General features: G+C 51.0%; 1 protein-coding gene across 4 annotated transcripts; it reads left to right on the top strand.

Moving 5' to 3' along the window:
* The first annotated feature begins 114 nt into the window (after positions 1 to 114).
* apaf1 (apoptotic peptidase activating factor 1) lies at positions 115 to 20,465 on the top strand. Of its 4 annotated transcripts, none has more exons than XM_023816878.2 (28): positions 115 to 254; positions 729 to 993; positions 1,845 to 2,022; positions 2,248 to 2,445; positions 2,554 to 2,737; positions 2,946 to 3,058; positions 3,233 to 3,364; positions 4,197 to 4,435; positions 5,865 to 6,032; positions 6,396 to 6,527; positions 6,817 to 6,930; positions 7,114 to 7,301; positions 7,409 to 7,535; positions 7,730 to 7,855; positions 8,418 to 8,558; positions 8,675 to 8,800; positions 8,981 to 9,133; positions 9,988 to 10,116; positions 10,605 to 10,730; positions 10,905 to 11,024; positions 11,118 to 11,243; positions 12,086 to 12,208; positions 13,694 to 13,819; positions 13,992 to 14,123; positions 14,398 to 14,523; positions 15,047 to 15,172; positions 15,272 to 15,418; positions 19,691 to 20,465. In XM_023816878.2, exons 2-28 carry the CDS (start codon positions 856 to 858, stop codon positions 19,835 to 19,837), a joined length of 3,885 nt encoding a protein of 1,294 aa, XP_023672646.2. In that variant the 5' UTR covers positions 115 to 254; positions 729 to 855; the 3' UTR covers positions 19,838 to 20,465. The 4 variants fall into 4 exon arrangements, with proteins under 4 accessions (XP_023672646.2, XP_023672645.2, XP_072565506.1 ...); XM_023816877.2 differs by having other exon boundaries at positions 1,845 to 2,034; XM_072709405.1 differs by lacking the exon at positions 12,086 to 12,208 and having other exon boundaries at positions 1,845 to 2,034.
* Positions 20,466 to 25,047: the final 4,582 nt, after the last annotated feature.

Raw genomic sequence — 25,047 nt, 5'->3', positions numbered from 1 at the left:
TCTTTAACATTCACCGAACACACCCTTCCGTTCACTGGCAACAAATCTGCCTGGATACGTGACCATTCGAAATAACGCGGCTCCGTCACGTGATCGTTCGGCGGCTTGCTATTGGCCGCTGGCGAACAGGGAAGTTGTTTTGTTGAAACTCAGGGACGCGCACTTCGAAATGATATCACCGTGAATTTCCGAAACTGCCACGGCTGGTGTAAACACTGAACATCGGACGGAAGGAAACCAGCTGACGGAATTTAGTAAGTTATCGCTCTTCGTAATATGACTAGCTAAATGAAAATAAGGGACGAATATAAATTTGTATAGTAACTATTCAGACGAAGTAATGTTGTGGTGGACCTGCTATATTTACATGTTTATGTACATTTTTAAGCTGTCGACCAATGACTAATACAATTAGCGGTTTAATGACGGGCAACAGTACGACAAATTTAAAGGTTATTAATAGTAAATAGATTTTTTTTATCACTAAGTTGCTATCTACTTTGGTATTGACTTGTAAACGCGCTACAAGGTTTAATACCATCGAAATACTGTTGGTTATTTAAACATAATGTTACTTCTTGACGTATTAGGGAAAGAAAACAAACTGTAAATTTCAGAGGTTCTTTTCTTTGGAAAGTGTCTTTAAGTTTCTTACTGGTTCCTGTCGACTTATTTCCTTAAGGCCGTGTTGATTCCTGAAGCTGATAACATGAATTTTGACGTTAAAGGTTTCCTTTGAATACACTGTATGATACTCCCCTTCGTGAGTCATTCTGAGACACATTGGCCCCGTGACCTGTCTTTCATCACCGCGGGAACGCTGCATGTGCCGCCTCCGAGGAGCCGGAGCTCAGGATGGAGGAACGGGCTCGGAGCTGCCTGTTGCGCTCTCGCACTGTCCTGGAGCAGGACATCAAGGCCTCCTACCTCATGGACCACATGGTCAGTGACACAGTGCTGACCACTGATGAAGAGAATAGTGTCAGCAGCAGGGTGAGTTGTGAGATTCTTGCAGTGATATCGGAGTCTTCTGAGGTTTGTTGAAATGATGGGAAAGGGTAAGACCCTGAAACTAAAATAATTTAATTGTAAGCAGTGTGATTTGTTTTGACAGAGTAATGGTCTTTTCATTATTTATGAAAATGGTGTAAGCCAAGGCTGATTGGGATGCCTCGTTTATACCAAAGCAGTGCCGGAGTGGGTGCCGGGTTTTTCCCCCAATCTGCACCTGGTTCCATGTGTTTCCACCTCAAGTGGCCCTGGGCCAGAAAAACAGCACCCCAGAAAAGCTGGGGTGAATCTCAATATGCGTACCTGACCGTACTTGTGTTCTTGTGTACCCGTTTTATGTCATCTTCCATTGCTGAAGACCAGTTCCAGTACTAAGAACACATACATGTACAGAGGACAATAAAAATCCCCGGATATTGAGGAGGCAAAGGTAGATACAGGCCGTAGAGACAGAGCGCAACGAGTCATGCTCTGAAAACTGACACTTAAAGGCTATTTTTTCAGTTCAGCGGCTTATAAAGATTCAAAATTCAAAACATATCAAAATAAATTAATATTAACTTTTACTCTCACATAAACGGACATAACATTTCCATTCCATTCTTTTTTTAATCCGGTGGAAACGCATGCAGGTTCTGAAAAGGCACCAAGCGAGAACCAGTCCAGCACCGGCTCTGTGTTGGTGGAAACAAGACATAAAATAATCATATAATTTTGAGGCCAAATGAGTCCTGCATATGTTTTTGAGTGGCTCCTATTTGTAAAATGGGCCTAGAGTAGTGTAATTCTGCAGAAGAAAATGCTGAATAGCCTCTGTCTCTGGCTTGATCCAGGCCACCAGGAGAGAGCAAGCAGCTGCCCTTGTCGACTTGGTCCTGCAGAAGGACAACCGTGCTTACGTCTCCCTGTACAATGCCCTCATCCGTGAGGGCTATGGGGACCTGGCCTGCCTGCTACAGCAGGATCTGCCACTCATCTCCCCAGAGGTACAGAAGAGCTACTCAGATGGAGGTACTCCCTACGGTAAAACTCTCCCCCATGCTGCAGGGACTTGTGGGAATTGTCTGGTATGATCTAGGAGCTAACACAGGCATCCTCACAAACAACAGAACAATAATGGGTGCAATAGTGTCTTTTGTCTGTCTTTGCTAGATTACATCCATTCCTCAGTGATCTCTGTGTGTCTGTACCTATGTTAAAACGGTACTCGTTGACCTTTCGGTGTCTGTACCTCAGTTAAGATGGTGCTTATTGAAGGCGGAGTCCCACAGAGGCCTGTGGTGTTCGTCAGCCGGACAGTTCTCATCAACAAGGTCCGACAGAAGCTGTACAAGCTTAAGGACAACCCCGGCTGGGTCACCGTGTTCGGAATGGCGGGGTCAGGAAAATCCGTACTGGCAGCCGAGGCCGTGAGAGACGAGGCTCTCATTAAAGGTGGGAACAATGAGTGGAAGCTTAATAGATTAGAGGAGGGTGGAGTCTTTGGCGTATTATCAGAATTAACATACTGCCGATCATTCTTTTGTCCATGTGGAACCACAGAGTGCTTCCCCGGAGGAGTCCATTGGTTGTCAGTTGGCCAGGTGGATATGCCGGGGCTGTTGGGGAAGATGCAGTCGCTGTGCTTCCGTCTGGAACAGAAAAACAACTCCTCTGCCCGGAGACCCCGCTCCATTGAAGAGGCTAAGGAACAGCTCAGATTCCTTATGCTGAACAAGTACCCCAGGTATGAATCGCACCTGTATGTACCAGTGGCATCCTAGAGAAGATTCAGGCCGTTGAAATGCCAATGCACATTCCCCAGAATCAGCTATATCCTGTATGATCTGTGCTGTTAATGAAGTTACTTTTGTTGTGAATGGGGACTTTTTGCATCTATTTGTTCAAGCTGTAACCCAACAATGTTCTATTCATGACTTCCTTTTGGTCACCAGGACTCTTCTGATCCTGGACGACATCTGGGACGGGGCGATGCTGAAGATGTTCGATGTCCAGTGCCGGGTGCTGCTCACTACTCGAAACCGGAGCCTGGTGGACTCTGTGAGCGGTACGCTGCCGCTCCACCGTCAGGTTAAAGTGAATACAGGCCACAGTGATGACGGTTTCTCATTCCGTTGAAAACAGCCACACGGGTTCGGCAGTTTTTGTGAGAAGACGATTCCTCTGGAAGTCCCCACGAAAGCCAAAATGGAGGCATGTGTGTTTCTGCTTCTCCCTGCAGGCCACAGAGAGGAGGTAGAGGTGGAGAGCAGCCTGGACCAAAATAAAGCCTTGGAGGTTCTGAGCCTGTATGTTAACAAGACGGTGCGGGAGCTTCCAGAGCAGGCGGGCAGTATCGTCAAAGAGTGCAAATGTGAGTTAACCTCAGAATGTGCTGCCATTTGTATTTTGGCAGTGAGATGAAGAAAAGCATATGGATAAGTTAAGCTAAAAAAATTACTCTCCGTCCATCCTCCATAACCACTTATGTAGTCCACGGTCTCTGAGTCTCTAAAATTTAGAGATACGTGGCCCATGGCAGGGGATACCGTGGTAGTGATTCCAGTTTATCGTGGGGCAGGCGTTCATAAACATGATTTTACACTATATGCAATTTAGATGTCTGGTAGGAAGCCTGTATGTCCAGAGGAAACCTCAACAGGCACAGGAAGGACATGCAAACTCCACACATACTGAGCCTGAGCCAGCATCCGAATACCCAGCCCTGGCAGCCTGAACCCAAAATGCTAAATCATCCAGATGGTAATAATAATATCGGGACTGCATTTAAGAGGGAAAAAATTTACAAAAAGGCACAAAATCAAGATATAACCAAAGAAAAGATGAACCGTGTGAGTATTCTTTTAAAAAGAACAACAGAGAGAGCTGTTGGGAATGTTGTTCACAGGCCCAGCATGTTTATATCCACCTCTGGGGGAATCGCATGAGTCATTATTCTGAAAAGGCAGCAGCAATGGCTGCCAGATCTGATGGAAAATATCCCATTTAATGCTGCTATCGTTTCTTCCCATAGAGAGCCAAAGAGGTGCTTCTTTTAGCCTTTGGCAAGTTCTAGGTGTATTTCTGTTATTCTGTGAGAGCTGTTAGGGTTTTTTTTTGCGGTATTCACATGTCAGCTAGATGTATGAGCCTTGGGATGCAGCACTTTGGTTAATGCGTTGCTTTTTGTGTCCCGTGTGGCTCAGGCTCCCCCCTGGTGGTGTCCCTGATCGGGGCACTGCTCCGTGACTTCCCAGACAGGTGGGACTACTACCTGCGGCAGCTGCGGCAGAAGCAGTTCCGCCGCATCCGCAAATCGACCTCGTACGACTACGATGCGCTGGACGAGGCCATGGATGCGAGCATCACGGTCCTGCAGAATGACTCGCAAACGCTGTACAAGGACCTCACCGTGCTGAAGAAAGATGTCAAAGTGCCACCCAAGGTAAGGGCAGCACTGTGCCTGCGTATTGCTAATTGTGGGTTTATTGTAGAGTATAATTCTCAGTGTGATAGTATAGGTCATAGTGTGTTCAGTATGGAGAGCATAGGAGTGTAGGTCACAATGCATTTGTTATGAAGAGTATGATGTACAGGTCACAGTGTGTTTGGTATGGAGAGTATGGGAGTATAGGCCACAATGCATTTGGTATGGAGAGTATGGGAGTATAGGCCACAATGCATTTGGTATGGAGAGTATGGGAGTATACGGGGAAGGGCAAAGTTACATCACAGTGTATTTTAAAATCAAGATACCAAATACTCTAATTATATCAAAATAAACTATGAAATACAAAAGGCCCAGCATGTATCAAAATAAAATACTGTATTTTTGCATTTTAAAACTGCTAAAAATGATTTTCTAAGGGAAATCACTTCGCAACCCTTATCCCCTATCTATGGCTTATTTGATCTACCGCTTCAGCAGTACACTGACTGTTAAGTGACTGCTTGAGAGCAGCAGTATTTCTCTGCCTAATGAGGCATTGCCACAAATCTGACATGCAGACAGACAACAGATCAAATATTCTGACCAGCTGTTACATCCCAGATCCCCACATATCTATGTGATCACCCAGATGAAGGTTAGTTTTAAAGTAACCAATAGATTAATGTTTAACTAACAGTTTTTTAATGACTCATAATTGAATAATAATTTATTTATTTGGTGTTAATGAAGGGCCTATTTTCCATCAGCAACACCATAACATCTTTAACCATTGCAACTAGTTTCTACGTAATCAATCATTTGTTTGTTAATCATAATAAGTGTCAGTCATTTATACAAAGGTATACAAATACACAATCCTACTAAACAGCTACTTCACAATGCATTTGGTATGGAGTGTATGGGAGTATTGGGCACAATGCGTTTGGTATGGAGAGTATGGGAGTATTGGGCACAATGCGTTTGGTATGGAGAGTATGGGAGTATTGGGCACAATGCGTTTGGTATGGAGAGTATGGGAGTATTGGGCACAATGCGTTTGGTATGGAGAGTATGGGAGTATTGGGCACAATGCATTTGGTATGGAGAGTATGGGAGTATTGGGCACAATGTGTTTGGTATGGAGAGTATGGGAGTATTGGGCACAATGCGTTTGGTATGGAGAGTATGGGAGTATTGGGCACAATGCATTTGGTATGGAGAGTATGGGAGTATTGGGCACAATGTGTTTGGTATGGAGAGTATGGGGGTAAATGTCTGGTATGAACAGCATTAGAGCATAGATGTGTGTGATGGTACAAAATGATAGAAAGAAAATAGCTTGAGATGAACCATTAAAATGACAATATTCTGACCACAGGCTTCCCAGCATGAAACTTTAGGCCACTGTTTCCCCAAAACCCATGTGCCTTGTGTTCTCTTGAAGGTCCTGTCTATCCTCTGGGATCTGGAGCCAGAGGAAGTGGAGGACATGCTGCAGGAGTTTGTGAACAAATCGCTCCTGTTTCGCGACTGCAGCCAGAAGCCCTACCTGTACTACCTGCATGACCTGCAGCTGGACTTCCTCGTCGAGCAGAACCGGGACCGTTTTCGGGTATGTGTGAGGAGTCGTGACATGCAGAGCGTGGTTCTGCTGGTGTGCTGTCCTCTCATCTTCTCAAAGGCCTACTGTCATCGACATCTTCTTCCATTTGATCTATTCTGGGCCTTATTTTGTAATGCTGCACTGATTTCTCTTTCCTTGTTCTTTAATAGTCGCTACCAGTCAGTCACTCTCCTTTTATAGTAGCTCTCTTTGAGGAAGGTTTAACACTACAGTTGAATGAATTCCCTTTAGGATTATACTGCAGTGCTAGTTATGCATATGGGTGTGTTTGTCTGTGTCTGTGTCTGTGTCTGTGGCTGCTTGGAATCAGAAGAGCCTCCAAGCCTGACTTCGGTGTGTGTTGTCCCTCAGGAACTACACTCCAAAGTAGTGCGTCAGTACAACCAGTTCTACAAGATGGGACCCCCATTGTCTGGCAATGAGGAGAGTCTCTATTGGTTCAGATACCTCACCTACCACATGGCCCAGGCTGAGCTTTCCAAGGTATCATCCCTAGACCAACACCCGCTACATGGTTCTCACACTGTATTCCTCATCTAATATTAACTATATGTCTCGCGCATGGTTAAGTAACAAGCTGAAAGATAAAATCAAGCAAAGTCATTGGTCAGTGGCATTGATCAAGGTGCTCAACTTATCAGCTTAAGTAAATATTCATTTTTATTAAACCTGTACAGCGTATGACTGGCTACCTTCTATGCTGGCAGTAATTCAATTTATTATCAATTCAGAATGTATGCCTAATGTCACATGTGCTGTTTTTGTTTCCTAGGAACTGTGTGAACTCATGTTCTCCTTGAATTGGGTCAGTACCAAAGCTCAGATCATGGGACCCGCCCCTCTCATCAACGACTATCTGGAATACTCTGCTATACTGGATAAAGAGGTTTGTGGAGGTCATGTGGTTATGGATAGTAAAGATTGACTATACAGTTGCAGTGCCTGTCTCTGTATAAATCTCACTTTCACTCTCTTTACCTCTTTAATTCATTATTTCTCTTCCTCACCGCCTCTGTTGTCTGTCAATGTTGCTCCTTGTTGCTCTCTCGCCCCCCTGGTGGGCTTGTAGAATAGCACCGTGCGAGAGCAGTTTCAGGAGTTCCTCTCGGTGAATGGGTACCACCTGGAGCAGAAACCTTTCCCAGACGTGGTGCAGCTCGGCCTGGCCCAGCCAAACTCCTCCGAAGTATACCGACAGGCCCACTTGCGGGCTCAGGAGCGAGCCAGTGGTGGGGGCGTGTTCTACCTGGACTGGGTGTAGGTATCTCAGGCACGTCTGGGTGCCTCCTCTATTCACATTGGCTGGAACTTGACGTCTTGGAGCTGATGAAATGTGCTTGATTGAACACTTTGTTCCGTTCCAGTAATAAGAGCAGCCTGGAGAGTTTGTCCCACCTGGTGGTCAAACCTCTTCAGGGATCCATATTGTATGCCTGCTTCTCCCGAAATGGACAGAAGATCGCCTCCTGTGGGTCAGGCAGCATCCTAAATGTAAGCCTCTCTGCTAACCTCCTGTTTGAGAAAGTATAATGTTCTGAAAATTCCACTAGAGGGCCACCTTTACTGAGATGCTGGGCGTCTCACAGCTGGAAGCAGACTGCGCTTTTTGCACATGTGGACCGGTGCTTCTTTAAAGACCTCATTGATTGGTCGCTTTTTTTTTTTTTTTTTTTTTGTGGCCACAGGTATTTAAGACGACGACCGGAGAGAAGCTCCTTGACATCCAGGCGCACGAGGACGAGGTGCTGTGCTGCGCTTTCTCTCCTGATGACAGGCTTATCGCCACCTGCTCCAGCGACAAGAAAGTCCGGGTAAGAGGCGACTGAGCCGGGCCAGCTCGGCTCCATCATGTCATCTTCAGCATCGTTCCCGCTCTCTGTGCCGCCACGGCGGGAGCCTTGAGTCCCGGTGCCGCCGTGAGCCTGGCTAAGCATCTAATGAGCGCCAGCAGACCTTCAGTACCGTGCTGCCAGAGCTCACTTGGGCTCAGCGGCTAATGGTTGACATCTCTGGCCATGTCATGTGACTTGTTGGCCTACCTGAGCTAAGGGGCATGGGCATGATTTGAATTGCTAGTAGCATTAAGCAAGCAAATAGGCAAGTTGGACATTTAATTTACGGCGGTTGGTGGGGGGGGGGGACTTCACGTCATTGTATAAATGAGGGGGGAGGTGGGGTTGGGCAGTCAGTCATATTTGGACCCCCAGAGGCATTCTGTATAAATGACGATCTAGTAATGGATTGTCACACACTCTTGTCAAGTGCATTTGGGCAACTCTGTTGTGAAAGGCGCTATATAAAAATAAATTAAATTGAGCTTGGTGGGAAAGCGTGCTTTTACGGGGGCCCTTCATCGGCATGTTTCTGGCCCAGCTCTGGAACGCCGAGAGTGGGATGCTGAACCGGACCTTCGACGAGGAGCACGAGGAGCAGGTGAACCACTGCCAGTTCACAAATGCGCGACGGCGCATCCTGCTGGCCACTTGCTCCAACGACGGCATGTTCAACACCAAGGTGAGGGTGCGGGCTGCAGGAGGCCACGCCGCTAATGACGTACATTCACGTGAGAGGAAGGCTGTGGGTGGCGTACCGTCTGAGGGTGACCATTGGACACGTCGCTCTCTCCCCAGCTATGGAACCCAAACCGGCAGTCCTCTCAGAACACCATGTTTGGCCACATGGGCCCAGTCAACCACTGCTGCTTCTCACCTGACGACAAGTTCCTGGCCACGTCTTCCAACGACGGGACACTGAAGGTGTGTCCTCATCCATTTACCCCACCCATATGAGGAGAGACTCCACCCATCTGCCTGTCTATCTTTGAACAAAGTTCCGCCCACATCCCTGTATAACCCCACCCCTTTTTGCTACCCAGGCTTCTGAGCCCCACCCATTTTTCCATTTAAGGGAATAACGGCAGCCATGCTTGTTTACAGTTGTGGGACGTTTTTTCGGCGAACGAGTGGAAGTCCATAGACATCAAGGAGTTCCTGGGTGACCAAGATGAGGAGCTAGAGACCATAGTGAAGTGCAGCAGCTGGTCCGCAGACAGCAAGCACCTTCTTTGTGCTGCCAAGAATGCCGTCTTCGTGAGTATGTGCGTGTTTTCCTGTCCAGCTGGGCCGGATTGCCAGTGGCGAGGCAGCCCCACCATGTCCCCAGAGAGAAACCGTTTGTACAGCACTGGCATTTGTTGACCAGGGAGGTGACAGGTTTCTTGCCTGTGTTGGGACATCTACCCAGATTTAATTTCTGAGGCCTCAGGAAAACAATATTTGCTGTGTTTACTGGGATGTGTGTGTGTGTGTGTGGCTACAAGTGTGTGTTTGTTTCTGCGTGGTATTGCGTTGTGTGTCATATTTTATTTGGTTACTTATGGGTAAGCTTAGGACGAGTTAAGGTCATCATGTCGGGATTAGAGTTTTCCCCATAGAAATGAATGGAGAGTCCCCACAAACATATAGTTACAAACCTGTGTGTGTGTGTGTGTGTATATATATATATATATCGGCTCAGGTTGTATGTGTATGTGTGTGTGTGGGCTTGAGGGGTGTGTGTGTGTGTGTGGGGGGGGGGGGGGGGGGCTTGAGTTCTGTGTCACTTCAGAGCAAAGGACGCTGCTCAGATCCCTGGCTGGCTGCCTTGTTAATTAGCCTGCTGACAGAGGCGCTAACGACTGTGTGCCGGTGCTGGGTGGCGTCGCTACGCCCCAGCAGGCCTGGGCTGGGGTGGCGTCCCGCTTCCGCAGCCTCCCAGCTGGGCTGAATCTATTATTCATGAGTGAACAAGGGGAGCCCCCGTGGGCAGAGCGGGGATCAGCAGGCATACGGAGCCCCGCGCGGTTCTGTCACTTTGCCCCGCCCGTAATCGCGGTTATTGATGACCCGTGCAGCGTACTGCCATCCAACGGTCACCAGGTGAGCAGGCTTGTTGATGTTGGCAGATGTTCAGTGTGGAGACGGGGGAACTGCTGTCTGAGATCCGCACCAGCCGCCTGAGCACGGTGCAGTTCTGCGACTACTGCCCCAGCAGCAAGCTGGTCGCCGTGGCGCTCTCCCACTACGCCGTCGAGGTAGGATGCCAGGGCTCCCGTGAGACCTCAGGCTGTCCGTCTGTCACGTGACCAGTCACATGGTCACATGAATAGCCAGCTGAATATTGAAATGCTGTGTTAGCTCTGACTATAGCCAGATACAAACTGAAATTATTCAGAAAATTGGACTATTATTACCTGATCCCACAGAAAGGTGGTTCTCCTGAAGTTAATAGTGGAGTTAATTCTGGAGTAATGATGAACTGACATTTTGCAGGCAGCACAAGCACATGATATATTATGATATATAACTCTGAGGTGCCTGGAAAGAGGAGTGGGTTTAAATTAACAGCCTGGGTCCTGGCGTCTTGATAGATGATAGATAATCCCTGGTGAGGCTGGTGAGCTGGTTATCTTAACTGGCAGTGAGTTCGCTCAGTTATGTACTCCTCCTGTCGGCTGGCAGTGTGTTGTTGCCCCCTCCTTCAGCACTGACTCGCAGTCTGTCTCTTTGAATCCTGCTTCAGCTGTGGGACATGGAGACCAAGAAGAAGATCACTGACTTCAGGGGTCACCTGAGCTGGGTGCACTGCGTCCGCTTCTCTCCCGACGGCGCTCTCCTCCTCTCGTGCTCCTCCGACGAGACTGTCAGGGTGAGCGCTCTGACTTGCCGCCATCTCAGGGGGTCTCTTCTGCTCACCCTGGTGTCCGTAGAGTGCCCCCTAGCTGTGACGGGTGTTATGTAATGACCAAACAGCTCTTCTCTAATGTTCTGGTAATGTGATCTGTACTTGTTACTTGTTTTGAGCTTCTCCTGTGCTCTGCAGCTTTGGGAGACCTGCCAGGTCCACATCTCCAGCGCGGTCTCTCTGAAGCGGGACTCTGAGGTGCTCTTTGATGGGGCTGCCGTCACCATCCTGGCTGCGGACAACATGAATCGATTGCAGGTCAGGCTCTTGCTTCCTTTTTCCCCAGTTCTTTCTGGACAGGAAAGTACTCTGACGTGTGACGCACCGACCTGCTTGTATCTGCATCCTCAGGTCCGAGGCGGGACGACGGGAGACATGGTGCTCCAGTCGGAGCCGCAGGAGTCCCGGATTCGCTGCGTGGCGCTGTGCCCCGCCCCCCTTGCCGTGGCCCTGGGGCGGGAAGACGGGGTCCTGCAGGTGGGGGGGGGGATCATCCGCCGCTCTGTTCCTGTCCTCGGCTCGCAGCCTCGCTTCTCCTCCGCTTTTCCCTGTAAACCCCCCGCCCCCCCCACCTCACCACTGTACTTCCTGTCACCCCTCAGCCATCCGCTCGCTCTTCCTGTCCATGCGCTCATTTCAGTCCATCGGCCCGGCCAGGTGTGGCGTGAGGGCGCCTGAGTCATGCCAGGGATTTAGTTCCGGGGTGGGGGCACTCTTGTGTGACTGGCCTTGCTTACTGGGAGTCACTGGCCTGCTGGTATCAGTCCATCGCTGAGGGCTACATCTCCATGGCAGGCTTTGCGGATAGTGGTGTGGTACATCTGCATGGTGCACGAGCTCATGCGCCATGGTGTGTGATATGACTGCAGGTAGGATCAGGGAGGGAGTGAAAAGTATGTCTGTGTCTGTGCTCATGTATATATTACATTGTGGGGACCAAATATCCCTACGCCGTGATGAAAACCTGTCATTTTGACATCGTGGGGACCATTTTGTCAGTCACCCCCCAAGGGGAATCTCAATTTTAGAACAATCTGACTCGATCAGAAATGCCAAAAGTCTTGTATTTGTGTGTGTGAGTTGGGGGGGTTGAGGTTAGCCTCTTGTGACCACATATGCGTGCGTCTGTGTGTTTGCCTGTGTGTGTGTGTGTGTGCGTGTGTGCGTGTGTGTGTGTGTGTGTGTGTGTGTGTGCGCCTGTGTGCGCCTGCCTGTGTGTGTGTGTGTGTGTGTGTGTGTGTGTGTGTGTGTGTGTGTGTGTGTGTGTGCGCCTGTGTGCGCCTGTGTGCGCCTGCCTGTGTGTGTGTGTTCTGTCTCAGACAGGACGGATACCAGCCGCTAGACAGGTGCTGAGGAGCTTCAGCTTCCGGACTCTTCAGCTTCTGGCCCTGGGGGTCAGGAACATGCTTGTGGCCCTGGGCCTAGACACAGGCAGCGTGAAGGTGGGCAGACGCTCGTGATCGCGGAGGGGAGGGCAGCGTGAGTGTGCTGGGGCCGGCCTGCAGTTCTAGCCAGCATCAGCTCAGTGAAAATAGCAGCATTAGCCTGGTGAAGATAGGCAGCCTTTACGGTTATTTTTATCGTGAGGCTGTGAGAGAGACACCTGCAGCTGGTGTGAGTCTCAGCTTCCGTAAGACGCCAAGAGAGTACGGTGTAACTCCCCGGTACGGTGTAACTGTGCCGCCACGGCAACAAATGAATGATGGCAGACAGGCAGCCTGACGACTCCAGGACAGGAGACCGTCTCAGCGCTGTCACACCTGAGAAAGGAGTGCTGGCGCTGGCCTGGTGGGGGCGCTCACCTCAGCCAAGAATTACCAAGAGGTCATTTCCATGGTAGCATGTAGTACTGGCCACAAACTGAAGGGTGTACATGAGCGGGACGCCACTGGGCTGCAGCCTATGCTGTTAAGCGTGTGTGTTTTAGAGAGAAAGAGAGAGCAGGAGAATATCAGTGGGTTTTTCTTCATCTGGATCTGTACAGAATTCCCACATGAGTCCTGGTGCGAAAACGTCTCCACCTAAGGCAAACCCCCCCGCGCCCCTACGAGCCCGACGTAAACACAGACGCTTCGTGCCGCCATGCACGACATCCCCCGTTTTTGTGGGCGGGGCCTCAACATGTTCTCCAGTCCCCCCCTGTGCGCCTGCAGTCTGCAGCTTTAATGATTCAGCGCGGCGTGGAATGACAGCAAGACACCGACATGCCAGAAAACGCAGTTGCACTGCTGTTTAACTCGGGGGGGGGGGGGGGGTCTCTCTCTGTGAGGAGGGAAACAGAGGTTTGCTTCAGCAAAGTCCTGATGTTCGTCCCAAATGCCTCTTCCCCAAACTCGCTCACTCAGTTGTTTGGGAGCCATTTGTACTTCCAGCACTTTCTTCAGAAGTAGCTCCCCTTCACTCGCTCTGCAGTCCCTCCAGAGGAGACGTCTGGCCAATGAAGAGAGACAGACCTGAGTAGTCGCTCCCAGAGCATCTGCGCCGAGCCTCTTGCCATGCCTCTCCCCTCCCCCTCCCTCTCTAGCTGCCTCACTGCACTCCTTCACTCTCTTTGGCCCTCCAGTTGTTTGTTTTTGGAATCTCTCATTTTTCCACTTTTCCTGCTGCCTCAGTACTTCAGCTTATTTATCAGGCATAAAAATCTAAACTTTCTCTAAGGAAATAAAATCTTGATAAATACAGAAAGCTTTAAGTTTTAATGATGTGCTAAAATCCTTCCTGTCTGTTGAAATCTAAAGCAGCGTTTCACAACCTGATCCTCAGGCATCACCAGACGGGCCACATTTTTGCTCCCTCTGGAGGCAAAGAGGACCGGGTTCAGAAACTCTGGTCTAATGATGTTGCTAATTAGTACTGACTGCATTGAAGCTTGTTTACTGGGAGGGGGGGGGTGCCCACCTATGTGATGTGCTCATCTGTGCCCCCAGGTGTTGGCGGTGCCCTCTGGGGATGTCCTGTGCACCCTTACTGGCCACTTGCGGATGGTGCTGCATTGCCAGTTCAACGCCGACGGGCAGCTGCTCATCTCATCCTCGGAGGACGCCACCATCAGGGTGCGGCTCTCATGTCGACTTCGCTCTTTGAACGGACGCGCGGTGACCACTGACCGCATTAGCTTCCTCTGATGAAATTTCATGACTAGCAGTGTATTACTAGGCCCTCTGTGCAGGGTAATGCCTTGACGTTATGATATGACTTGATCTAGCTCTTGGGTTCCCCCTGCAGGTGTGGAAGTGGAGGACAGGGGAGTGTCGGGTGTTGCAGGGCCACACGGAGCAGGTCAGGAGGTTTTTGTTCCTGACCTCTTCTCCCTCCTCTCCCGGCCTGCTGTCCTGGTCTTACGACGGCACCGTTAAGGTAGGAGAGTCCCCCAGGCCTAAGTGAGAAGCTTTTTATCACCGGCTGACATTGCAGGAGTGACTTTGATAGAGGAGAGGGCTTGGAAGGCAGCCAGTATGCTCACAGTCATGCGTGGGACACATTGTGTTTGTCCTGCTGTCGTCACAGCGAGTGGCACGTCCTCTGAGCGCTCGCCTGAAAGACCAATGACAAATGGGTCACTTTGTCCCTCCCTGTGTGACGTGTCTCGATTGTGCGCATTTGCATCACCGTTAAGTCGTCTGTGTGGCAGGTGTGGAACATGGCCACCGGGGACCGGGTCCAGGACATCTCCTGTCACCAGGCCTCTATCCTGTCATGTGACGCCTCAGCTAACGGACGCGTGTTTGCCACAGCTTCCACCGACAAGACTGCCAAGGTAACGGAGGAGGGGGCGGGGCTGACCAACAGGGAATCTCGAAAGCCCTCCCCTCGGACCTTTCTTGTGCTCTTATTGGTTGTTCTGTGGGAGGATGCTGTTAATGCTCTGCTCTGAGTGGATGATGTGTCTCTGGTGTATTCTGGGAGTTCGTGCTAGGCACCTTTTAAGACGTGAAGCGTGGGTGGGTGGTGTTCTCGTCAGACAGGCAGACTAAGTACCACACAGGGCTGGAGGAAGCTGCACCGTGTTCTCCCCAGCCAAGGACGGTGCGGATGTTTTTCTTCCTTCTCCTTGTGGGCCGGCATGCACTGCGGGTGCGCCCGGCCGGACACTGGTCGAGGGTTTGCCAGTGTTCAGCATGCAGTGTGTCTGTGTGCAGTGAGCTCCCTCTGAGCGTGCTCTGTGAGCCCCACAGGCCCCGCCCCCTCTCCGAAGATACGGCAATGTCGGCCAGCAGCCCCATCCTTGCCGTCTTCCTTCAGTCCTTCATCTCTGCACCTGGTCTCGTTCCTTCCCTCAGGTGTGGAGCCTCCAAAGCTGGAGCTGCCTACACAGACTGACGGGGCATCAGGGCTGCATCCGTAGCTGCTGCTTCTCCCGGGACAGCGCGCTGCTGGCCACGGGGGACGACAACGGCGAGGTTCGGGTGTGTATCTGCGCCTAGGCCGTGACTCCCGACTCCTCCTCGGGCCACCGGGCCGCTCCTGTCCCCTGTGCGTGACCCACGTCCCCCGCGTCTCCCCAGCTCTGGTGCGTGCCGGATGGCTCGCTGCTGAGGATCTGCTCCAGCGGAAGCAAGGACTCCGTGGACTCGCTGCATGGCGGCTGGGTGACGGACCTGCACTTCTCGCCTGACGACAGGGTGCTGGTGTCCACAGGAGGCTACGTCAAGGTGAGTGAGGCCCTCAGACTCAAGGATCCGCAGGCGTGACCGGTGTTAAGGTCTCTGTCTGTAGGGCTCAGTCACCAGGCTTAGGGTTATATTGCCTTTTTATTGTTCCTTGCTTGATTTCACTGTTGGAGATTCGGGCCGGATGTGACCTATCCGTTCAGCAGGGGGCGCCAGAGCTTTCAGCTCAGCCCAGCGAGACTCTGCCTCCTAACCCCCACATGCCACACAAGGCTTTCTTCTAGCTGCGGGGGACACATTCCTCTCAGACCAGAGGAAAGCTTCCGGAACGTTCCGTACTTGGTGTGAGCCGGTGACGGCTTGTCAAGACCCCGCAAGCAGCAGCCTGCACAAACATCCCTCTGGTCCCATAGGATCTGGTCACCTCTCTGCTTGTGTGTTAGACTGAATGCTGTCCATTTGGTAATGAAATCCAGAGTAAACAGGTCTGAGAAGTGCAATAACAGCAGCATGGTGTGTGTGTGTGTGTGTGTGTGTGTGTGTGTGTGTGTGTCTTGTTAGGCAGTGAGTGGTGGAAATGGGTTGGGCATGCGGGGGGGGGGGGGGGGGGTTGGGTGGGTAATATCACACCCAGCCCTGCATTCTCCAGGATGGCTTCACACCCGTAGCCATCATCCGCGTCTGTACGCCGCACATGTCGTTAGCTCTGTCACCGCTGGGACGGTCAAGCAGGGGTCGACGGCTTCTGATTGGCCGTGCTAATGGCGTGCTGACATGAGGCCCTGGGGACGGCCGGGGATCGATGCTCCTGAGCGTGAGCGTGGCGCGGGGCAGGAGAGGTGAGCGTAGGCGACGGCTCTGCCCATTTTCGGGAGGTCCGCTTTAATTTGTCAAGAAAGCCACTCCCCACCCCTCTGTTCATGTGGTGTAATTAGTTAACGAGAGCAGCTCTGGTCAGCTTTTGGTATGTGGGGGGGGAGGGGCATCTTTGGGTGGATGTGTCTTTGTCTCGCTGCTCTCCTTGGCGCACTGCAAATTACACAGTTACAATGTCAGGCCGTCCAATCAGAGCGCAGGCCGGGGCTCCTCGGCGGGCCTCTTTGATTGGATGGCCTGACAGCCTGATGACATAATACACTGGGGAGCGGTCGACTCGGCTGCATCTTCAGCGACTTGCTGCCGTTACTGTGTGCAAACGGTGCGTGACGGCAGCAAGTCGGCAGCTTTTAATCAGCGAGGCTCTGCTCCGCCTGCCACTAATGCACAGTTAGGCGAAGCCGGCGTCCCGTCAGTAACGCTCCCCCCCGAGCCGGGACTGCTTTAATGCTGCTGAGTGGTGTGTCTGGAACAATGTTACTGTCTCTCCTCCGCCACAGCCCCACCGACTACCCCACACCATTACGGACGGCCCACTGTGGGCTGGGTCTGGGGGACACTTACAGCCAAACGTGCAGTGGGGGCACAGGCGAGGCGGTTGAGGCGAGGCGGTTGAGGCGAGGCGGTTGAGGCGAGGCGGTTGAGGCGAGGCGGTTGAGGCGAGGCGGTTGAGGCGAGGCGGTTGAGGCGAGGCGGTTGAGGCGAGGCAGTCCCTCCTGGGATATTGGCACCGTGTTTACCACTTCTCTACTCTGCCCCATTCTCCTCTTTCGCCTTCCCTCCATCCTCTGACCTGTAGACCTCCCTCTTCGCTTGTTTTCCTGCTACGCTAGTTACACCTGTCATATTTGTGAATTTATTTTGCCGGGTTTCTGTGGTAGGTCAGCTGCTGTGACGTCACGCAGTGGAGCACGTCTATGCAGTTTGTCCCGGCACGCCGAGTGTCAGTGAGCCGCATGCTGATTCGCTTTCATCAGTCTCCCGAAAAATGGTCCTTCTGCCTGTTTACAGATGGAATACAGAAGGATGCAGTGAATTCTGCCCCGGATGTGGAAACGGCCCGGACTGGTTCACTGGTAGCGATGGTCAGAGGGTGAATGGAGGCGTGCAGTGACCGTCCTGCTGCATGCACTCGCTGCTCAGCAGGATGGGTGCCCTCCTGTGTTCGTGTCCATGGCTGCGGCAGAATAGATGGGCAGAGTCTCCAGCCGCCGCGTTACCCTGGTGCCCCCCCCCTGGGCCCAGCGAGCTTCTCTTTGGTGGAGGCTTGCTCTGCGCGCCCATCCCCCCACCCCCTAGCCTGCATGCCTGCTTTAGCCCCTCTGTCTCAGTGCTGCCGTCAGGTTAAAAGCCGTTTTTTACTTTAATAAAAGCAGGTAAAAATAGCAGTTTATGTGGTGTTTAAGCTGTTCTCAGAGGATTCGGGGACAAGCCGCTGTTTCTGTCTTCGCGCTGCATCATGGGAAGCCTGTTAATGCTGAGGACACACACACACACACACACGGTCATCTGGATACCAGCTCTAAGAATTGTGTGGGGCGGTGTCTCTCACGAATCATTTGAACCCATACGAGGTTCACTTTTTCACCCATTTCACGAGTGTCAGATACTGGTGATTAATTGTCTCCTTTCCCACAACTTTTTAGGATGGTTATGATCCCCGGTGTCTGTTCCCTCCGATTTACACACACACACACACACACACACACACACACACACACACACACACACACACACACACACACACAGCGGGTTTGTTTATGGAGTGTTTATTCAAATGGCATCGCATTGCCCTGGGTGCTCTGCCCTGCCAGCTCCGGCCCCACCAAGCAAGTTTATCGGGGCGTCGCTCAGTCCCAGGGCTCCCTGTCTTACCGCACATTCCAGCAGGGGGCGCTGACGTCCCCTTTGCTTAATGCCTCTCTTCCTCCCCCACATGCCTGTGGCCTTAAGACCGTTAGGACTTCATTTAGCTGTGCGATTGCCCATCATCCTGATCCGCCTGTATCAGGCCCCTCCGGAGTGGCGCGTGTGCTGATGTGATCGTCCCGCTGGTGCTGCTTGTGCAAGACATTGGAAACACGGCTGTTAATCCTCCGTTCCTGCACCGTTTCCCGTCTGTCAGCAGCTGTGACTGGATGCGTTGGCCGTTTAAGCCGTGAGCTGCTTTGCACTGCGCTCCTCATCTCCTCCACAGCTCTCCTGCTCTGCTTTTGACAGATGTGGCTGAGCAGTGCTGATGATGGGACACTGCTATTTAAACGGCACCATAAATACCGTTACGCCGCCGAGATTCACTGCGCTGCTCCTGCTCTCTTACTCTGTCGGGGAACGGGACTTCCTGTTCTGCCGAAGGAGCACGAATACAGGTCTTAGGTGTCCGTGTGGTGGGTCCCGGTCGCCGATGCCAGCAGGGGGCCGCGCTCGGCGTTTAGCTCCATGGTGGCCGGGGCGACACGCCAGCCCGCCTGCCCGGGAAACACAAATGGGCCACATTTGTCCCCATGAGCCATTTCATGATTAATGAAACACTGAGACGTGCGACGGGAGGAGGCGCGGTCCTCCCCGGTCTCCCCCCGTGTGGAGCCATGGCCTCCTTTTTCCTCCTCCTGGATTTCCAGTCCCCGAGCGTAGCGCCGTCGTAAATCACACATCTGCCTCAGCCTGATAATCGTGGCTGTTAGGCGGCCGAGCTGGTCCAGGGAGGCGGCGGGGGGGCAGTGCTGGGGGCCCGGTGCAGCCGACGCCGGGTCTGCCTGGGTTCTGTAAGCCTGTACAGCTGCACTGGACCTCAGGACACCCAGACCATCTGGAGGTCATTGAGGTCCTGTAATGTTCCAAAAGCCACCAGTGAAAATGGTGTCTGAACCATAGGGTCTAGAAAGTGGAAGCAGTTGAACTCAGGATTGGGTGCAAGGGAATGGGGGGGGGGGGGGGGTAGTAATGTGAATGATTCTAGAATTCAGAGACCAGCGGGTAGTCTGGTTGAATGACACTTACTGTACCCTTATGTCACCTCACAAACAGTGTGTAATGTACATGATACATTGTCACTAGATATCATCAGTCAGGAACCCTAGGGAATTGTGGGACAGGTCTAGGGGGTGGGCCTGTGCCCTGGGTTGACGTCACACTCATTGCCACTCCTGGAGTCTCTGTTGGCTGATACAGTTGCTGTAATTTTACTGTTTCTTTCATCGCACACCATGAAGAATGAACATCTGTGTCGTCCATTACAACCCACTGTCCGAAACTGCATAGTCGAATTCCATCGAACGCCCATGCAGTTTTCGCCAGTGCCCATTTGTGTGATCGATGCTGAAATAATTAAGGCAGAAATGTTTTTTTTAATGAGCCATCAGTCAGGGCCTTGTGCTGCGTGCCCGGGGGGGCTGAGGCCGGCAGTGCCAATCGACGAGCTGTCCCTGTGTGTTTCAGTGGTGGGACGTGGAGAAGGGAGAGGCCCTGCAGACATTCTATACGAAGGGGGCCAATCTGAAGAGGATCCACGTGTCACCTGACTTCAGAACCTTCATCACCGTCGACAACCTTGGAATCCTCTACATCTTAAGGAGAGTTGAATGAGCCTTTGCAGGTGCAGACAGGGGCTGTGCACTTCTGTGGGGTCAGGATGTTGTTTACTGTGAATGTTATCCTGTGGTGTTTCTGAGGCAATCCGCTGAATGCTAATTGTTTCTGCAGTGCAGGTTACTCTGGGTTTATATATGAAATGGGGAGGCCTACTTTATTACTTTTATTAATTGATTCAAGTTTTTTAATGGTAAATCTCTCTTCACGTGCTTTTTGTGTTGTTGTCCACTGGTGCTAAACAGAACGAAGCAAAGAAGCAAGTATCACGGATCAATGTTTGGTTCAGGTTTTGAGGGGCATTTGTGATGAAAGTCTTCCCAGTCTGTTTGGATTTGACAGAACCTGTCGTGGTCATGGGCGTGTCCCCCGCAGTTAAACCCGCCGTAAAGTTTCGGGGCTGGTTGAAGGTCAGAGGTCCAGCCTAAGTGTGTCTGATGGTGCATTAATGTCCAGTAGTGGGATCAGGGTACCTCCCAGTCAGGAGGAGTGTTTTTATGATGCACCCCGAACACTCACACGGCCAGTGTCTAGGTGGGACGACACCCCACGCCAGCGACAGTTTCAGAGAACATGTCACTCGTGTCAATGGTGCTATGCACAAAATAAAAATGTTTTATATGCAGTCTGTCTGGGAGAGTGGTGGGTGCCTGATTGTGCTAAATGCTTGTGCCTGGGAAAGGCCGTGTTAGAGGCCTGCGGTCGCGGTCACCCCACGCCCCTCCTCCTGGTACATGGAGTCATTCACAGGTATTTCCAGAGCGGTGTGATCATACCCTGTTACATGCTCTGTCTCATCCCATGTGCTCAGTGCATGTCCCCTAGAAGGAAGGAGCATATAAATCATGTCTGGCCACGCTTGTCATGTCTCCATGTCATGTGTGACAGTCGACCACAAGACTGCTCACTCTGTGGAGAACAGGGGCCATGAATGGGGTGGGGGGGGGGGGGGTGAGGTGTCGTATGGGCAGAAAGGTTTGGGGGTTAATGCCAGCATGTCCTCACATTGACATGGGAGGTGGGGCCTCATCATTGGGAGAGCCAATCAAATCAGTTGGTTCAAGGTTCAGCAAATGGGTCTCAGACACGGGCTGGGAGAGCCGCCCCTTCCTGGATATGGGCCGCCTGATTCGCTGAGCAGTGGGTGGCCATGCAGCCTCCCCTCCTCTGTGCTTGGTATATTTAGAGTATATCCTCATCAGGACCCAGGAGCAGCCACCCCATTAATCAGCGTCTGGGAGCCACGGTAATTAAGGCAGGCAAGGGATCTGCCTGCTCGGAGACCCTTCAGCGTGGATGAGCTGGCCCCAGCGATGATGAGCCCTCGTCGCCCCCCCACTGTGGCCGCCGTTGCTGGAAGGCGGAAGCCACCTGCGGTGAGAGCGACGCACGTCGGGCCCCTTGGGGGGTGGTCTGCCAGCCACCGGCTTGCAGGGAGGATTCCAGCCACAGTTCTGCTGCCTGCCCTTTTGTTTAGCTTATTTTTCAGTCTCTTCCATTTTCAGCGTTTTTATTTTTAGCTGAAGGGTTAGGGTCTGTGACAACCTGGTAAGAGGCTGAATAGAGGGGCTCACTGTATAACAGCTTCACAGAGACAGTCAGGGAGCTCACTGCATAACTGTCACACAGACAGAGGGGCTCTCTGTATAGCAGTATCACACAGACAGTCAGGGAGATCACTGCATAATACCATCACACAGACAGTCAGAGAGCTCACTGCATAATAGCATCACATAGACAGGGAGCTCACTGCAAAATAACATCACACAGACAGTCAGAGGGGCTCACTGTATAGCAGTATCACACAGACAGTAAGGGAGATCACTGCATAATACCATCACACAGACAGTCAGAGGGGCTCACTGTATAGCAGTATCACACAGACAGTAAGGGAGATTACTGCATAATACCATCACACAGACAGTCAGGGAGCTCACTGCATAATAGCATCATACAGACAGTCAGAGGGGCTCACTATATCAGTGTCACACAGGCACACAGAGGGGCTCACTGCATAAGAGTGTCACACCAACAGTCAGAGGGGTTCACTGTATAACAGCATCACACAGACAATCAGAGGGACATTCTGTATAACATCATCACAAAGACAGTGAGAGGGGCTCACTGTATGACAGCATCACACAGACAATCAGAGGGGTTCACTGTATAACAATGTCACAGACAATCAGAGGGGCTCACTGCATAAGAGTTTCACACCGACCGTCAGAGGGGCTCACTGTATAACAGTGTCACACCTACAGTCAGAGGGGTTCACTGTATGACAGCATCACACAGACAATCAGAGGGGTTCACTGTATAACACTGTCACATGCAACGTTAATCCCCAAGCTCAGAAAGGCAACCCAAGGCAAGGTGTTACATAAACTGTTCCGCTGCTCACTTGGGTGAGTCACCAGTAGGACAGGTGTTCTGGGGGGTGGGGGTGGGGGTGGGGCTTCATTGCACCGATGCCAGGAGTGCACTCACAGCCAGCTGACACGTCCTTAAACAGGCAGTCAGTGACCACCAGCGTCGTTTACACAAAAGACTGCATCTCCTTTGGCTGGCAGCCTAGGCACCTGCTTTGTGTCTCCTCTCTGCTTCTGGAAATGTTCAGTTACAGATAGAGGCTAGTGTGTGTGTGTGTGTGTGTGTGTGTGTGTGTGTCTTTCCTGTAAAGAGTAAAACCTATACCAGTGGTTGTGAGTCAGGTTTCTGTGAGGAAGCAGACGTTATCTTTGCAGCAGCATGTCCGTTTACCCAAGGGGCCGATGTTTAAGGGACTATTTCAAGAACCTGGTAACATGGTTTTGAATTTTATTTCAATGTTGCTATAATACAGGCATTTCTGCTATAGCATGTCATGCATTCCCCTGAAAACCTTTAAATGTTATGCAAAACCAAGCAATAAAAATAACAAGGATTATAGAATCAACCATTAACCACTGCGTTTAAAATGCTTTATGAAATTTGCAGCTTTTCTCTTGTATTGATGATTTTCTTTCACAGTCAACACCTGAAGTCTCACCAATATGGTTCATGTACCACTATATACTCATGTTTACAATTCAGTTCAATCAATTTGATAGCATTCTTAATGTGCAGATCTTACCATGAATAGTACAGAAACATGTAGCGATAGTGTTGCGATGGGCATATTTATTTGAGATATTTTATCAGATTTTGGCCAGTTTCCTTTAGCTTTGAGCCAGATTTGGGGTTTTGAATTGATATAGCTGGAGCTTAGACACTTAGACATTTTTGTTCCAAATCAGTTTACGGTCACACTGATAAATGACCATTTCCAATACAAGCGACGTGAACTAATGAAGCTGAGCACTGAGCCGGTTCCTTCAGGTCTGTGGCTTTGCTGAGCAAAATGCAAACACCTCAAGGCTGAAGTCATGCATCAGCCAGAGAGAGATACAGACCCCATTTACTGAAGACGTGCGTAGTAGCAGTACTGCCTGTAATTATATAATGATGTTGTAATTCCCTGGTGGTATGTCTGAGGGTTACTCTGGGTCAGATCGTGAGGCATAGATTTCGGTGATATTCTGTCTGTGTGATGGGGCACAAGAGCTGGGCTGGTTCCAAAAATAATGGCAGTAACGCTGGGAAGCACAGCAGGTCCCAAGGCGGCACTTTGGGGGGGTAGGGGGGGGTGATCCTGGGGGTTACATCCTTTCTAGGGCAGACTGAGGTTTCTGCTTCAGCATGGTAACCAGTACCATCCATACATCAGGTCTCCAGACATCATATCCACAAAACGCAGAGGTAAACTGGCACCAGTTACACAGGTGCACACATAGGGTGCCATTAACAGCAGAAACTGGGGAAATAGGGATATGCAGTGTGTGTGTCTGGGTGCAGGGCAGGAGGAGCCAGCGGGAATGGGGTGAATGTGGAGCCCGCAATAGTTAATTTGGGTTTATCCGTCCCCCCAGTAAATAGACCTTTGTATTTTAATTGTATCCCCCCAATATCAAACCTTCATCATTGTCTGTGTGTCCATATGTCTCCACTATGTGAGAAAAACCTGTTATTTAGACTTTGTGGAGACATTTTTTTCGGTCCCCACAAGAGGAACCTCAAGTTTATACAAAGATGGAATTTATGGGATGGTTATTCCATACAAATGAATGGTGAGTCCCCATAAAGATTTGAATAAGTGGACTGTGTGTATGTCTGTCTGTGTGTGTGTGTGTGTGTGTACCTGTGTCTGTCTGCGTGTGTGTGTGTGTGTGTGTGTACCTGTGTCTGTCTGCATGTGTGTGTGTGTGTGTACCCGTGTCTGTCTGCATGTGTGTGTGCGTGTGTGTGTGTGTGTGTACCTGTGTCTGTCTGCATGTGTGTGTGTGTGTGTGTGTGTGTGTGTACCCGTGTCTGTCTGCATGTGTGTGTGTGTGTGTGTGTGTACCCGTGTACCCGTGTACCCGTGTCTGTCTGCATGTGTGTGTGCACCTGTGTCTGTGTGAAAGCCTAGGCTGGCTCTCGCCTCATACTCCAAGGCGTCCTGGCAGAGCGACAGTGTCAGGCTGTGGGGGGGGGTCACGCATTTCCACTAAACTCTGGTTCCTGGCAGCTCTGGGCTCTGCATCCTCACATTGACACCCCTCGCCCTCCCCGTGCCCAGCTGACCCTGACTGCCTGTTCCCTGCTCCACGCTGCCCCCCGCTGGCCCCCACCACCCCTCCCCTGACCTTGCTGAAGCGCTGCTTCCTGTCAGCTTGTCGTTCCTGTGCTGCAAGCCTGGTGGTGCATGGTCAGACGCTCTGCTCAGGCAGCAGATGTTATGGTCACCTGCATACCTTCTCCATCCGGCTGTCGGAGGGAAACGGAGGGGGCAGTATGGTCCCCAGAAGGGGGATAATTCACCCCACATGATTGCTTGGGTGGCAGTAACTCACTCTATAGGATTGCAGAAGGAGAGGGAGAGCAGTAACTCATGAGAGAGAGAGAGAGCTGGATCTGATGCTCTTGCATGTACATTAATTTCTCCACTTTCATTATTTTCCACATATATTAACCTGTTTCATTGATTACACGGCTCTTTATCATCTCATTTGTATTTAACATTTCATTCATTTTAATGTTTTCCTTCATGCTCTTTTCATGGTCATTATCATTGCGTACAAGGATTTATTATAATAAACATGGACATCAGTCCATGTTCTAGTTACTTAAAAGGCAGCGTAGGTCATAAG

Source organism: Paramormyrops kingsleyae, chromosome 1 (assembly GCF_048594095.1).
Source record: "Paramormyrops kingsleyae isolate MSU_618 chromosome 1, PKINGS_0.4, whole genome shotgun sequence".
Classification (NCBI taxonomy): domain Eukaryota; kingdom Metazoa; phylum Chordata; class Actinopteri; order Osteoglossiformes; family Mormyridae; genus Paramormyrops; species Paramormyrops kingsleyae.
This window is presented reverse-complemented; position numbering and strand designations above follow the sequence as displayed.